Here is a 16,260-nt window from a genome sequence, read left to right on the forward strand (position 1 = left end):
TATTTAGTGATAGATAACTTGGGATTATTTTGGCATCCTATTATTGTTATCACACTCTAGTACATTAGCGTCATTGCGAATAATTGTACACAAACTAACGACGAGTCACACACATTGGTGATACATTTTTCGTAGTAACATAGTTTAGAGTACACGCGATTGACACATTGTTATTGACTCAAGTCATAATAACTCCGCATTGTATTGACACATTGCTTTATAAGATATAACGATAAAAGGCATCAAATTCAACATACATAATAAGTTGAAATAAGAGAGAGAGATTTCTAAAAATAGAACAGTTCATTCCAGTAAGTGTAAATAAATAAAACAGTCAGTAACAGTATCCTGTCAATATAATATATATAAAACATCGTAACTAATTTATTGCAACATGGAAGCATATAAAAGATACTTAAGTCTCGCAAAGGACTTAGAAATACCCCAGGAAAGAATATTTTCATGGTGCGAAGAGAAAGTAAAAGAAGAAAAAGAACATGAAGAAAGAATTCGTAGAGAAGAAAATGAAGAAAGAATTCGTAAAGAAGAAAAAGAACACGAAGAAAGAATTCGTAGAGAAGAAAATGAAGAAAGAATTCGTAGAGAAGAAAATGAAGAAAGAATTCGTAGAGAAGAAAAAGAACACGAAGAAAGAATACGTAGAGAAGAACGAGAAGAAAGAGTCCAAGAAAGGGAACTAAAAAGACAAATAGCATTAGCAGAAGAAGAAACCAAAAGGACCCAAATGATGCTGGAAATTGAAAAAACAAAAACCGGTCATGAAAGAAAACATAATAATAGTGATGAATTTTTCGTGAAACTTCCACGCATGCCAACATACGATGAACGCTCAGACTGTCTAGAATCCTTCTTACACCGATTCGAAGTTCAGGCTAAAGGTTATCGTTGGCCAGAAAGCAAATGGGCCACAGCCTTGATTAACTGCTTATCTGGAGAACCGCTAAAAGTTTTCTATACCTTAACAACTGAAGATGCAGATGACTATGGAAAAATTAAAGACGCTCTACTAAAAAGATTTAGATTAACGGAAGATGGTTACCAGGAAAGGTTTCACACTGCAAAACCGGAAAGTGGAGAAGACTTTAATACATTCGTGAACCGAATTACCCAATTTCTAAATCGGTGGCTTGAGTTGGCAAACGTAAAACAAGACGACTTTGCAGGCCTTTACTATCTCACGCTGAAGAATCGAATCTATCAAGCTTGCAACCCAGATTTAGTCGCATTCTTTAAAGAGAGAAAGCCAGAAAACTTGGACAAATTAAAAATCTACGCAGAAAACTTTAACAGCGCACATCCATTGACACCCCTTAGCAGAACATTGAAGGAACCATACTACGCTGCCGCTGCTCAGAGTCCAGGTACACCTAAAGTTCAGTACTCAAATAGAACGAGCCGATCAATCACTCGGAACACGCAAGTGAAACAAGATGATCATAGTAACAAACCATGGAACAAACAGTTCAATAGAGACCATAGCCGACCCTATCAAAACAAAACAAGAAATAGCACTGACAATAATACTGAGTATAAGAAAACCAACAAACCTATAATTAAATGTCAATATTGTGGAATGAAAGGCCACACAGCAGACAAATGTTACAAAATCGTGGGATATCCGAAAGAAACTGCAAATGCATCACTCCAAACCAGTGTAAATAATCAGACACGAATAATGTCAGGAGAAAATATAAATGTGTATTGCGTGAAAGGTATGTCACTTTTAACACAAACTCACAAATCAGGATCGCTATTTTTTTGTGAAGGCAAAGCTAATGGAACTGATTGCAAAATATTGAGAGACACAGGATGCAGTACAGTAGGAATAAAAGCATCTTTGATCAATGACGAAGACAAAACTGGAAAAACGGTACAATGCATCACATTCAGTGGCACAGTCGAAACCTTTGAAACAGCTAATGTGTACATAGAAACCCCATACTATACAGGAATAGTGGAATGCTGTATACTTCCCAACCCCGTCGCTGATGTTATTGTTGGCAATATAAAAGGTCTTAAAGACAACCCAACAGATGTAAAGGAATGGTCATTAACCCAAGAAACAGCTTGTCTAGCAGAAACAAGAAAGATGACTAAGACAACAGAGAAGCCAATGACTATTTCTCTAGAACCACAACAATTTGACAGGAACAGGTTCATTGAAGAACAGAAAAAGGACCCGACTTTAACTTCATATTTCAATATCGCAAACAAAGGGACGAAATCAAAAGTTGAATACATCATTGAAAAAGATATTCTGTTCAGGTTACATAGGAAAAGAAACAAAATAGCTAAACAACTGGTCACGCCGAGTATTTACAGAAACAAAATCCTTGGAATAGCGCACGATTCAATAACTTCTGGACATCTTGGGAGCTCTTCCACATTGAAGAGAATATCCGAGAATTTCACATGGCCTGGAATTACTAAAGACGTCCGAGAATATGTGAAATCGTGTGACACATGCCAAAGAAGAGTCGCAAAAGGCAGAATACCGAGATTGCCATTAGAGACAACCCCAGTTATTGAAAAAGTTTTTCAAAAAGTTGCAATTGACATTATAGGCCCTTTAACAAAATCAGATAGAAACCATACACACATACTAACACTAGTCGATTACGCAACCAGGTGGCCAGAAGCGATAGCATTGAAATCAACTACATCGGATCACATAGCTGAAGCATTGATGACAATTTTTACTAGAATAGGCATACCAAATGAGATACTGTCGGACAATGGACCCCAATTTACATCACATATGATGCATGAAACCATGAAACTCATGGGAATCCAACACTCATTCACAACTCCCTACCACCCCCAAGCAAATGGTCTTTGTGAAAGATTTAATGGCACTCTAAAGAATATGTTAAGAAAAGTGTCAGCAGAAAAACCAGATGATTGGGACAGATACTTACCAGCAATCCTATTTGCATATAGAGAAATACCCCAAGAATCTACAGGCTACTCCCCATTTGAGTTGATGTATGGACGATCACCTCGCGGCCCGATCAATATAGTAGCCGACATTTGTAAAGGGAATGAGGAGGGCAATAACGAAATTATGTTTGCTTACGAATATGTAAGAAACCTGAAAGACAGAATAGAGGATACATGTAAGCTAGCACAGGAATCCGTCACTAAAAAAGCAGAGAAATACAAGGAATACTCCGATAGAAAAAGCAAGTCAAGAAAATTTGAGATTGGTGACAAAGTACTAATACTCTTACCCGATGACTCGAGTAAACTTTTAGCTACATGGAAAGGACCATTCAATGTATTAGCAGTACGATCTGGTGTTAATTACGAGATTCAAATTAACAACACAACAAAGACATTCCATGCAAACATGCTAAAAAAATATTTCGATAGAGACAGATTATCACAACCAATATTTAACCATGTTGAAGCTGCAAATGTAGGATTAATCATCGAAACTCACAGCGATGATGTCGAACTACAACACACCCCACAACACGGTAACTCTAAAAATAGTACAATTAATGACGTCACAATCAATCCTCAACTAAACGAATGTCAGAAACGAGAAATCAGGTCATTATTAGAAAAGTACCAGTCAGTCTTTACAGACGCACCCGGACATACAACATTAGTGGAACACGACATAAAGTTAACCACATCTACCCCTATCAACGTGAAAAACTATCCTATTCCATTTCACGCACGAGAACAAGTTGAAAAGGAAGTTAAGGATATGCTAGATACAGGAATAGTTAGATATTCTTCAAGCCCATACTCATCACCAATAGTAGTAGTGAAAAAGAAAGACGGATCGATAAGGCTATGTATCGACTTTCGCAAATTAAATGAAGCAACAGTATTTGATGCAGAACCAATACCAAATCAAGAGAATTTATTTGCTGCCTTATCTAAAGCAAAATACATGACAAAATGTGATCTTTCTAGAGGTTACTGGCAGATTCCAATGAAAGAATCATGTAAGAAATACACAGCATTTCAATCACCATTAGGATTGTTAGAATTTAACTATATGCCATTTGGATTATCGACAGCCGCATCGACATTCCAAAGAATGATGCGTATGTTATTAAAAGACATCCCGTCTACACTCTCATACTTCGACGACGCATGTATTTTCTCAAACTCATGGACTGATCACATGACAACCTTAGAATTAGTGCTTGAAGCATTAAAACGTAATTCTTTAACAACAAAACCGTCAAAAACAAGCGTTGCATTTTACGAAATTGATTTTCTCGGTCATACCGTTGGTCATGGGACACAGACACCCGAGACAGAAAAACAAACAAAAATCGCACAATTGCAACCACTTAAGACAAAAAAAGAAGTACGCAAAGTACTTGGGCTCCTAAATTTTTACAGGAAATACATTTACAACTTCGCACACATCGCGACACCGCTAACAAATCTGACAAAGAATGGGTCACCGAACAAAATTGTTTGGACAGAAGTGTGTCAGAATAGCTTTAACCAATTAAAGGCATTACTCTGTTCAGAACCAATTCTTAAATTACCCGACATATCAAAAGAATTTGTTGTAAGAACTGACGCGTCTGATAAGGGCATCGCAGGTGTACTATTACAGGAACATGAGGGAACTCTAATGCCTTGCTTATATGCAAGCAGAAAATTATTGGACAGAGAATCACGATACTCTGTAATAGAGCGTGAAGGACTGGCCATCGTCTTTGCTTTAAAGACATTCAGCAGATATCTACTGCTAAAAGAGTTTGTGGTCGAAACGGACCATAAACCACTCACGTACATAAGAAATAACAAAATGAATAATAGTAGAGTACTAAGGTAGAGTCTATTTTTGCAAAATTACACTTTCAGTATCTCTCACATACCAGGCTGTGAAAATATTCACGCCGACCTACTTTCTCGATTAGTGTAAACACGTGAGAAGGGTATAACTTAACCTCCCATGCATACTGTTAGTTACCTCGCAAATTATGCCAAATCAGAACGCACAATTTCGATAATTTTATTTGTAAACATGATGACCCAACTTAATGTAACATTGAGTATTGTTTGGATATATATACCATACCCATTCATGATTTGGGAAATCTTCTCTTTATCTATTATTGTTATGAATTTTCACTCATTTATGATTAATAATTGAAATGTCAATATTTCATTTACATTTTCATTCATTTCATTTAGTAAATTACCTTCATATCATCGACTTAAATCATGCTTCATTGCCATCACTATTGTTTATCACAATGATTTGTAATCACATTGCCATCATGTCGTTCATCACAATGATTTGTAATCACAATCTTTCATTGTTATTGTCGCCCATTCATATACCTACGTTAATATAAACATTTCCATGTCTAGTTAATAAATAATTTAATTGTAGCACAAATCATAACAATGGATTAATGCTAGAGTATCATGATAGTAAATTTACTTCCGTTTGTAAAATCTATCTTTCCCATAATGGTTAAAGAGTATATTTTAAACGTGGGTGGGGGGTGTCACAGTAAAGATTGTTCACAATTATCTTATTAAATTTTATTTTATTAAGAACTGAATTCATCTCACTCCAGTTATATTTCGGTAGGCTTAGATAAACTTTACCTTCTAATATTAGATCGTCTTTCCTTTTATAGCCTTCCCTCGAATTAATTTCTAATTAGTGAATACTTTTCGTTCTACATTCTGTCACGTAGCCACTTATTATAAAAGCTGATAGGTCTAACACTCTACACTCACTTTCTCTCCACAATCTATGCCGGACGGCCAGTCACTCTATTCCTATATATATATATTGTAAGATTTTTATCTTTTGGGACTTTGTAGATATTATATCTGCACCATTAAGACGCCGGAGCTTTTAACTTTGATTGTATAATCTTCAAGGATCAAACCCAAGCCCGCTGTACTACACTATAACCTCTTACCAATTGACTGGAAGTGGAATTTTACGAGTCCAATCCTATTATCAGAGGAATAGATCATCCAAGCCCATCAACTGCCTGGAAACGTAAACTTACGAACCTAACATATTATCATAAGTTACGTAAAATATTCATATCTCTATTTGTAACTGCCACGATCACTGTTTATCTCTTTTAATTAAATTTCATCATTATTTTTATTTCATTGTAAACAAATCGTTAATTGTTTTTCATTTATAGTAACTAGTAAATTCTGGGGCCTCATTCTACATAGATCTTTATGCATAGTCGAGTAGCTCTTTACTCACTTGAGACCATGACAAATAATAATAATAATAATAATAATGATAATAATAATAATAATAATAATAATAATAATAATAATAATAATAATAATAATAATAATAATAATAATAATAATAATAATAATAATAATAATAATAATAATAATAATAATAATTATAATAATAATTATAATAGGAAGAAGAAGAAGAAGAAGAAGAAGAAGAAGAAGAAGAAGAAGAAGAAGAAGAAGGAGAAGAAGAAGAATGTGATGAAGATGTTCCTATATGGGCGCCAGCCTTGTTTAGTTTACTTATATTATTTATGAATCTATATTTATAACGTTCGTATAATACATTGTTTAGGCTATAATGTTTTTAGCCTGGTTTAGCCGGGTGTTCCCTTTTAATTTGTGTGTTAGGTCTGTCATTAGACTAGCTGTAAACCAGACGTTATATTTATCATAGGAATAGGACTTTATAACAACAACAAGCAGTAATCATTTATTTTGTCCGGCTATGTGGTCTATTGTTATGACTCTCGCATTCGGATCGGAAGGTCCTGGGTTCGAGCCTCTCTCAGCACATAGTTGAGTCCTTGGAAAATGCTCTTTATACATAATCTCTCACCGTACTCAGGTGGTAAATGAGTACCTGGCCGTTAACAGCGTTGTTTCTAACCGAAAAATATGTGACGTGTTGCTGTTGGCCAGGGACCCCTTGTAAAGCGATTTGAGCACGTTAAGTGGATATTGCGCTATATGTAAGTACAATTTAAGCTCAATTTAATAGGACTTCATTATTATTAAACCCAATTTATATGCAATATGTATGTCCTCTTGAGACCACATGACCTCAGACAGGCCAGATAATGTAACACTGATGAATATGACCGCCTATCCAGATTCGACCCCAACCTCGGCTGGAATGAGGAGAGCCATCCCAAACCGACAAATTTACCTCAGTCATGTACATCGTTTTCGAGGGACGACAGAACCAGTTTACGATGACTTCGAACAGGTCCAAGCTAAGCCTCAAAGCTGACAAACAACTATTGTGACGAAACGTTAAGTAATATAAGTGGGAGTTGAACTTTATTACTTCATTTTTTCATAAATATTTTGTTATGGGTTATCCCTGATATCTATACGAGCCATAAAAATATAGCTGTATTAATATATCATTACAGCTTAACAAAGAGATCATCGACTTAAAACGCCTGAGTGGTTGGGATCATTCATGGTTTTAAATTTTAAACGACCCTTTCACCTGTGACATTGAGTGGCATCAATATTATTAAATTTATTTTATATCTTCTTGTAAAGTCAATTGTTAAACAACTCCAGCGACTTATGAATGCATAAACATCGCAATAAAAAATTTTAAAAAATTATTATTATTATTATTACAAAATCAATAAAATTAATAATGATAATAATGATAATAATAATAATAATAATAATAATAATAATAATAATAATAATAATAATAATAATAATAATAATAATAATAATAATAATAATAATAATAATAATAATAACAATAATAATAATAATAATAATAATAATAATAATAACAATAATAATAATAATAATAATAATAATAATAATAATAATAATAATAATAATAATGATAATAATAACAACAATATTATATTATTATTATTGTTATTATTATTATTATTATTATTATTATTATTATTATCATTATTATTATTATTATTATTATTATTATTATTATTATTATTATTATTATTATTATTGTTATTATTATTATTATTATTATTATTATTATTATTATTATTATTATTATTATTATTATTATTACGATAGAACCGTTACAATTAAAGGACCAATTCGCACAGCGAGTTTCTCACTACAAATACTTTGGTGTAATGATTGATGACAGGCTCAAGTGGAATGAAAACTTGAAAGTAATTAAACATAAGATATGCAGACGTACTTACTTTTTTATAAAAACGTTCTCAGTTTAGAATAAATAAAAGCCTCTGTATATCATTTTATAAATGAGTAATCGAAAGTGTCTTGTCACTTTGTTTAACAGCTTGGGGAGGCAATTGCTTAGCATTGACAGGGAACAAAATTAATTGAAATGGTTTTTTAAAATCCATTAAACGCTATATAAATGATGTTGACGATGTAGATCTTTTATATGAGAATTGTTGTATTAGTAAAATAACTAAAATATTAAATGACCAGCATAATCCACTAAGACCACCAGTTATGATGTCAGGAAGGAGTGGTCGCCCTTTCTCTATTTCAACAATGAGAATTATAACAGGATGCCTCAAGTCAACTCCATCTCAGTGGCTCCCAACACTGAGCGGCATTGCACCACCATGTTTAAGACGACAAGATGTTAATCAAAGGATGCATGCAAGAATTGACGAAGCCACAGACAGCATTCCCATAAAATCAATCGAAAAGGGGGCACCTTCAACAACTAGACTTAAATCGAGAAGACCTTTCCACCTAACAAAATGGCAGACTTCAGTGTTGAGGAAAACTGGAGAGAAATGTGGAACAGGGAAACGCCAAAAGGAGGAAACATCATTAAAGATCCAACCAAAAGAGTGCCTGCATTCAATAACTCCAGGAAATACTGGATTTCCTCAAACCGCCTCTTAACTGGACATGGCAGAAAACTGCATCAAATATGTGCAGATGGAAACTTGGAAACAGTGATACCTGCCAGAAATGTCAGGCAGCCCCAGAGACCAGCGATCACATCGTCATCCACTGTCCAATCACTAAACTTGAAGGTGGCTACGAAACCATCCTTGGGGCGGAGGAAGGCTTTAGAGGCTGGGTTGACGAAATACATTTGGAGGTGTAGCCATACGCTACTACTACTACTATTTCAACAAAGAAAGAGAGAGACACCGAAAATCTTTTCTGCCGTCCAGTATTTGGCTTTATAACAACAAGCAGTAATCATTTATTTTGTGCGGCTATGTGCTCTAGTGGTATGACACTCGCTTTCGAATCGGAAGGTCTTGGATTCGAGCCTCGCTCGGCGAAGAGTTGAGTCCTTGGAAAAGGCTCTTTACAAACATTCTCTCAACGTACTCATGTGGAAAATGAGTACCTGGTCTTTAAAATCATTGTCTCTGTCGGGGAAAAATGTAATATCGTCTAACAGACGTTATATATGTTACATCTTGCTGTTGGTCAGGGACCCTTTGTAAAGCGCTTTGATCACGTTTAGTGGATATTGTTTTGCAATCTTTTCAATTTTCAAATGATAGTGACAATTTTAACTATTTTACAGTGTTGAAATTATTCATATATAAAGCGCAGCTCTGGCTGTGAAACCGCTACTTATTTATATATACATCATAGTTCCATTATCTATTTATCTCAGTGTGTAAATTATAACGCGTCAGTCAAAAAATTTCCTTTTTGGATGCAATAAATTATTATTATGTTTTTTATTTTTTGTTTTTTTTTTGACTGTCGACTGATCAGACCACTATGATGTCCATGGTCGACTGTTAATTCTATATCATTCTATATTACCAATTGAAGTTTCATTGAACCCATAGAATTAAACGAATAAATTCCTTGATTGAACCTCAAACAAATGGAACCAAAAAACAAACAAACATAACAAAAGTGTGTTCTGATGAATTACATTTTTTCAGCGAAGTGGTTATTCAGTATCAGATACTGAATAGTGCAAAACCACTATTCAGTATCCATAAGGAACTCTATTTTGTGGAGAGAGTGAAAAGTGAGACAATACCGGTGGCAATGTAAACAACCTGCTGAGCTGCTTCCAGATCAGAGATTTTTAATCAAAACAAGATGGCCGACTGGCTTTCTGTCTGTGGCTGCAATAGATCAACAGGTGTTCGTTTGTCAAGAAGGCACAAAGTGCACCTGCGCTCTCTACTGCCTATATAAAATACTTGGTATTTTGTATTAAAATTGTGTTCATTAAGGGTATAGCTAATATTAATCCTTTAAAAAATTACAATTAATATCAAAATGATTTTGAAAATATACAAAAAGGCTTATATTTGATATTTGAGAGGGAAAAAATGCCAATAAGTTGTTTTAATGGTGTATACCGTATGGGTTTTTTTTTCATGCAATAACTAAGCATTTTTAAAGAGATTATAAGTAGACATAATTATTAGAAAAGATCCATTTAACGGAGAAACTTAACACACACATACACTCACATACATACACATACACACACACACACACACACATATATATATATATACATATATTATATACAGATAGATAGATAGATAGATATATAGATAGGTAGATAGATGCAGAGATAGGGAGAGAGATAGATAAGATATATATATATATATTATATATATATATATATATATATATATATATATATATATGTGTGTGTGTGTGTGTGTGTGATATATATATATAGAAAGAGAGAGAGAGAGAGAGAGAGAGAGAGAGAGAGAGAGAGAGAGAGAGAGAGAGATTAAATAAATTAAATAGATAGAAATAGATATAGATAGATAGATACAGAGAGAGATAGATAAGATATATATATATATATATATATATATATAATATATATATATATATAGAGAGAGAGAGAGAGAGAGGGAGAGGGAATAGATAGATAGATTAGGTAGATTAGATAGATTAGATAGATAGATTAGATAGATTAAATAGATTAGATTGGATAGATTAGATAGATAGATAGATAGATATAATATATAGATAGATATATTAGATAGAGAGATTAGATACATAGACAGACAGACAGACAGATAGATAGATAGATAGATAGATAGATAGATAGATAGATGGATGGATGGATGGATCGATCGATATATAGATAGATATATAGATTAGATAGATAGATTAGATAGAAAGATATAAGAATAGACAGATATATAAGATAGAGAGATTAGATAGATAGATAAACAGACATACAGACAGATAGATAGCTATATAGATAGATAGGTGGATAGATAGATAGATAGATAGATAGATAGATAGATAGATAGATGGATGGATAGATAGATTTTTTAAAAATAGATAGATAGATAGATAGATAGATAGATAGATAGATAGATAGATAGATAGATAGATAGATAGATAGATAATGGATGAGTAGATAAGACAGATATGCAGATAGACGTATAGATAGTTCACGTTTCTCGTCCAACACCTTTTTGTAACACATCATGTAGCACTCTTAGAATATTCATCACTATGCTTTGCTAAGTACACATTTACAGCCGAGTCGAATTTGGTTGATTAAAATTCTGAAAATTCAGAAGAAAGAAACCCATTCGAATTGGGTAATGTGGGTAAAGTGCAAAGTTTTCAGTAATTCCAAACAGACACTTATAATTGAAGGATTATAGTAATTTTAATTTATTAATTGTAAATTGCAAATATTCCACATTGGGTATTATATAGAGAATCCATCTGCTCTGGCAATTACACTAAGAATGACCCATAAATAAAGCCAAACACGGACATAATTACTTAAATTCTTATTTCCCTCGACTGTACGCGCAGATAATAATTACTAGGCACGTCCGCGGCTTTCTTCTGTCTAACCTCTTCATCGCGGCTGTGCCAGGTACCATGCGAGAGCCACTTTTTCGGAACTCTTTAATGTGAAAGTACAAATTCTCCTCCTTCCTATTTCAATGGCAGTTACTGACAGCCCGATTTTTTCGTAACATAAGTTATCAAAATATTTTAATCATTACTTTTTAATTTCTGCTATTGTGCAATTGACAATCATTTAAAATATCAAAATAAGAGTGGCATTCAAATAAATAAATAAGAGTGGCATTCAAATAAAAAGTTTTAATAGACATGATTAAATGTCTCCTGAAGTGTAGTGACTAACTCTTTTCAATTCACATTATCTAGTTATATTAAATGAAAATATCTGCAATTGGAGTATTTTCACATCACCTGCAATCTTAAAAGAATTAGTAAAAGCTTACAGCTTGTTTCTTGTGCTGTTCTGTATCAATTGTCACTTGTCTTTAAAAGATAACAAAAGGGTAAACACTTAACACCATGAATTGGAATAAATGTCATACCTATTCACTTTACAACAATATTATTTCCAAATATTATTAGAATGATGGAGGTTTTATTCGTTATGAAACGATGTACGAGTACAATCAAATTATGATTCTCACTGCACGATCATATCTTAATAGACCAAAAATTAAACATAAAGATTTTCATTAAAATGTAAAAATGGGTGTCTAAACACATCATGTTATATTAATAAAAGATTCTATCATGAAAAATAACCATCCACAATAATTTATTTAATGATCACATTTCAATTGGATTACATACGCTCATAGAGTCCATTGTTCCAAATGATACCAACGATGTACCCTCATCCAACGTACAGTTGATGTAGACTGGTCCTACTAATTACTTTTAAAATTCAATTGTAAGAGAGAGAGAGAGAGAGAGAGAGAGAGAGAGAGAGAGGGAGAGAGAGAGAGAGAGAGAGAGAGAGAGAGAGAGAGAGAGAGAGAGAGAGAGAGAGAGATCATACTTTATGTTTGCGAATTTGCGACCGGGCCCACGAATGGTATAATGAATTATAATTGATCATTTTGATATTTAAAAAATATAATATATCTTTTTGCGACAGAATAGTGGCGCCTACTCTAGGCCCTCTGGTGAGGAATATGAGCATTAAAATTAAAAGCGTGCCAACTATAATAATAATAATATAATAATAAATAATAATAATAATAATAATAATAATAATAAATAATAATAATAATAATAATAATAATAATAATAATAATAATATAATAATATATACTTTATTCATCAAAAAAATGGAAATTCGTTTACAGACGTGACATGCATGAAAATGTATAAACACAAAGTTGAGAATCTATGGCGACAATGTAATGATAATAATAATAATAATAATAATAATACTTTATTGCATCCCAAAAAGGAAATTTTTTGTACAGACGTTTTATAATTTACACAATAAGATAAAAATACAATGGAAATAGGATGTATATATAAAAAAGGAACAGCTCCATAACCAGAGTTGCGCTTTATAATATGAATAATTTCAACACTGTAAAATAGTTAAAACTGTCACTATAAATTAAAAATTGAAAAGATTGCAAAACAAGTAAATTAAGAAATTAATATTTACATTTTTTGAAAGTAAAAATGCGAAATAATTATACAAACTGATTATTGCTTGTTGTTATAAAGCCTAATACTGGACGGCAGAAAAGATTTTCGGTGTCTCTCTGTTTTCGTTGAAATAGAGAAAAAGGCGACCACTTCTTTCTGACGTAATAACTGATGGTCTTAGTGGATGATACTGGTCATTTAATATTTTAGTTATTTTATTTATACAAAATTTCTCGTATAAAAGATCTACATCGTCAAAATCATTTATATAGCGTTTAATGGATTTTTTAATATTTGAATTTATTTTGTTCCTTTCCACTGCTAAGCAATTGCCTCCCCAAGCTGTTATACAAAATGACAAAACACTTTCGATTACTTCTCTATAAGATATAATATATGCAAATGCACAAAAATGTAAAAATATACAACCAAGAACCAATAGCAACGCTTTATAGATTAATTTGATAAATTGAAATAGGCCATACCTCTGGCCTTTAGTCCGAACCTGTGTGTGTATATTTAAAAGATAGTATTTAATTTAAATCACAGTTGTGCGTTAAAAATTCGAACACCATTTCGGGTAACCTCCGAGGAGTAATAGTATCACGGCTGGGGTCTGAGTTTCGATCCCCAGTTGAGGCAATCTGATTTTTCTTGAATGTTTTTTTTTATTTTATTTTATTTTATTTTTTTTTTTTGTTTTTTTTTCTTGCCTTTTTAATTTTCGCTTTGTCGGCACTGTTTCATACACACCAAATTTGTCACTTTGTAATTTTCACAAATACATTCCTCTTAGGATTGATTTATTTGCTGGTATCAAGCTTCTGAGCAATATTTGAACATCCAGTCACCAATTGGCTACTTATTATTATTATTATTATTATTATTATTATTATTATTATTATTATTATTATTGTTATTATTATTACTATTATTATTATTATTATTATTATTATTATTATTATTATTATTATTATTATTATTATTATTATTATTATTATTATTATTATTATCATTACTATTACTACTACTACTACTACTACTACTACTACTACTACTACTACTACTACTACTACAACCACTACTACTACTACTACTAAGTATTATTATCATCATCATCATCATCATCATCATCATCATCATCATCATCACCATCATCATCATCATCATCATCATCATCATAATTATTATTATCATTATTATATCATCATCAATATAATAATCATAATCATCACCATCATTATTATCATTGACTTTAATAATTTAACTTTTCACGACCCAGAACTAATGCCACGCTGAGGACCGGTCCCAGCGTCCTTAGCTGAGAACCGGGGACCGGTCCCAAAGTGGAGAACCGTTGGCGGTCCTTACTTCTTATAACCTTTCAACGGTCCCAGCGATATTCACGCCATACTACTGCCCCAGCTATTCTTTGCCTCGGTTCTTTTGCCTATCTTCCACAAATCACCACCCATCCCACTTAATTAATCGCACCCACCCCCTTTGCTATACACTAAACGACACAGATGACCATCTCCCTCCACACCGCAAACCACCCTTTCGTGTGTGAGATGGGGGGGGGGGGGGGGGGGGACAGGAGGCGAACGCCCTGGACGATTCCATTATACGGGGTAAATTTCAAAATTTACTACACCATAATGATCGCAATGACAATGATCTATGATGAAGGCATGACCCCTCTTCTCGAATGGGTTATTGTTTGAAATGAATGTGACTACCAAAGATGCGTGTGTGTTTGTGTGTGTGTGTGTGTGTGTGTGTGTGTGTTTCGATCCTAGCAAGTCCGATTTTTTTGTCTTCTTTTGTCTATCTCTTGTCACCACTCCTTTCTATCGCATTGTTGTCATTTAAAATAATACAATAATATTAAAATTTCGTTTGGTGTTTTAACTAATAAATAAATAATATGAGTTTCACATATTATATCTTCCTTCCAAAATAACAGTTATAACGTCTGTATTTTTAAAAAGGCCAATGGAATATTTGGGGGCCCCGATAGCTCAGTTGATAGAGCAATCTTTATCCGCAAAGGCCAGAGATCGATCCCGGGTGCAGTCGAGCTTTTTTTTCTCTGAACTCCCTGTCTACTCATCAGTGAATGGGTAGCTGGGTTGGTTAGATCTGGCGAAAAGTACTTTGGGATAGACAAGCGTCCTATCCAAAGGTAGAAATATTTTTTTAAAAATTAAAATCAAAAAATAAATTGAGCTTTGATATAGTGCAATATCCACTAAATGTGCTCAAAGCGCTTTACAATGGGTTCCTGACTAAAGCAACACGTAACATGTAGAAGGAGACATGACGCCTGTTAGGCGATGTTACAATTTTTTTCCGACAGAGTCAACACTGTTGACGACCAGGTACTCGTTTTACACCTGATTACGGTGATAGGATGTGAGTAAAGAGTCTTTCAAGGACTCAACTAGGCTCAGAGCGAGGCTCGAACTCAGGACATTTCGATCCGAAAGCGAGTGTCATAACACAAGACCACATAGCCGCACAAAAATAGAAAAAAGGAATGGAGACGAGAAAAAAAAAACAAAAAAAAACAAAAAACAAAGCCAATCAAAACAAACTCTTCCCTTACTTTTGTTCCAGCATGCCACAGACACAAAATATTAACAATCCTTTTTCCCTAACACTAACATTGACCTGCCCCGCTCCATCAATCTTCGCACACATACACACACACACACACACACACACACACACACACACATGCTTAATGGATAGTGTTATAGCACTATTTTCATGTTTTGAGGTAATAAGCCTTCTCCGCTCTCACTTTCACTTAGCGGTTCTACAGCCATCTACTGCAGGCACGGTCCCATCGTTTGACGGTCCGAGTGTCGAAAAAGA

General features: G+C 33.5%; 1 protein-coding gene across 3 annotated transcripts in view; it reads right to left on the minus strand.

The window, feature by feature from the left end:
- LOC144962903 (solute carrier family 28 member 3-like) overlaps positions 1-12,645 on the minus strand; it is a 57,939-nt gene extending 45,294 nt beyond the window's left edge. Inside the window, exon 1 of one of the 3 annotated variants that reach the window (XM_078896293.1) lies at positions 12,562-12,645. In XM_078896293.1, coding sequence (XP_078752419.1) covers positions 12,562-12,576 — 15 coding nt within the window. In that variant the 5' untranslated portion in view covers positions 12,577-12,645. Of the gene's footprint in view, positions 1-12,194; positions 12,524-12,561 lie in introns of those variants that run through there. The other 2 variants (XM_078896291.1, XM_078896292.1) reach the window with 2 other exon arrangements.
- Positions 12,646-16,260: the final 3,615 nt, after the last annotated feature.

The sequence above is a fragment of the Berghia stephanieae genome, chromosome 1, assembly GCF_034508935.2.
Source record: "Berghia stephanieae isolate SIO BIC M18660-M18661 chromosome 1, UCSD_Bste_1.3, whole genome shotgun sequence".
In the NCBI taxonomy this organism is placed as follows: Eukaryota; Metazoa; Mollusca; class Gastropoda; order Nudibranchia; family Aeolidiidae; genus Berghia; species Berghia stephanieae.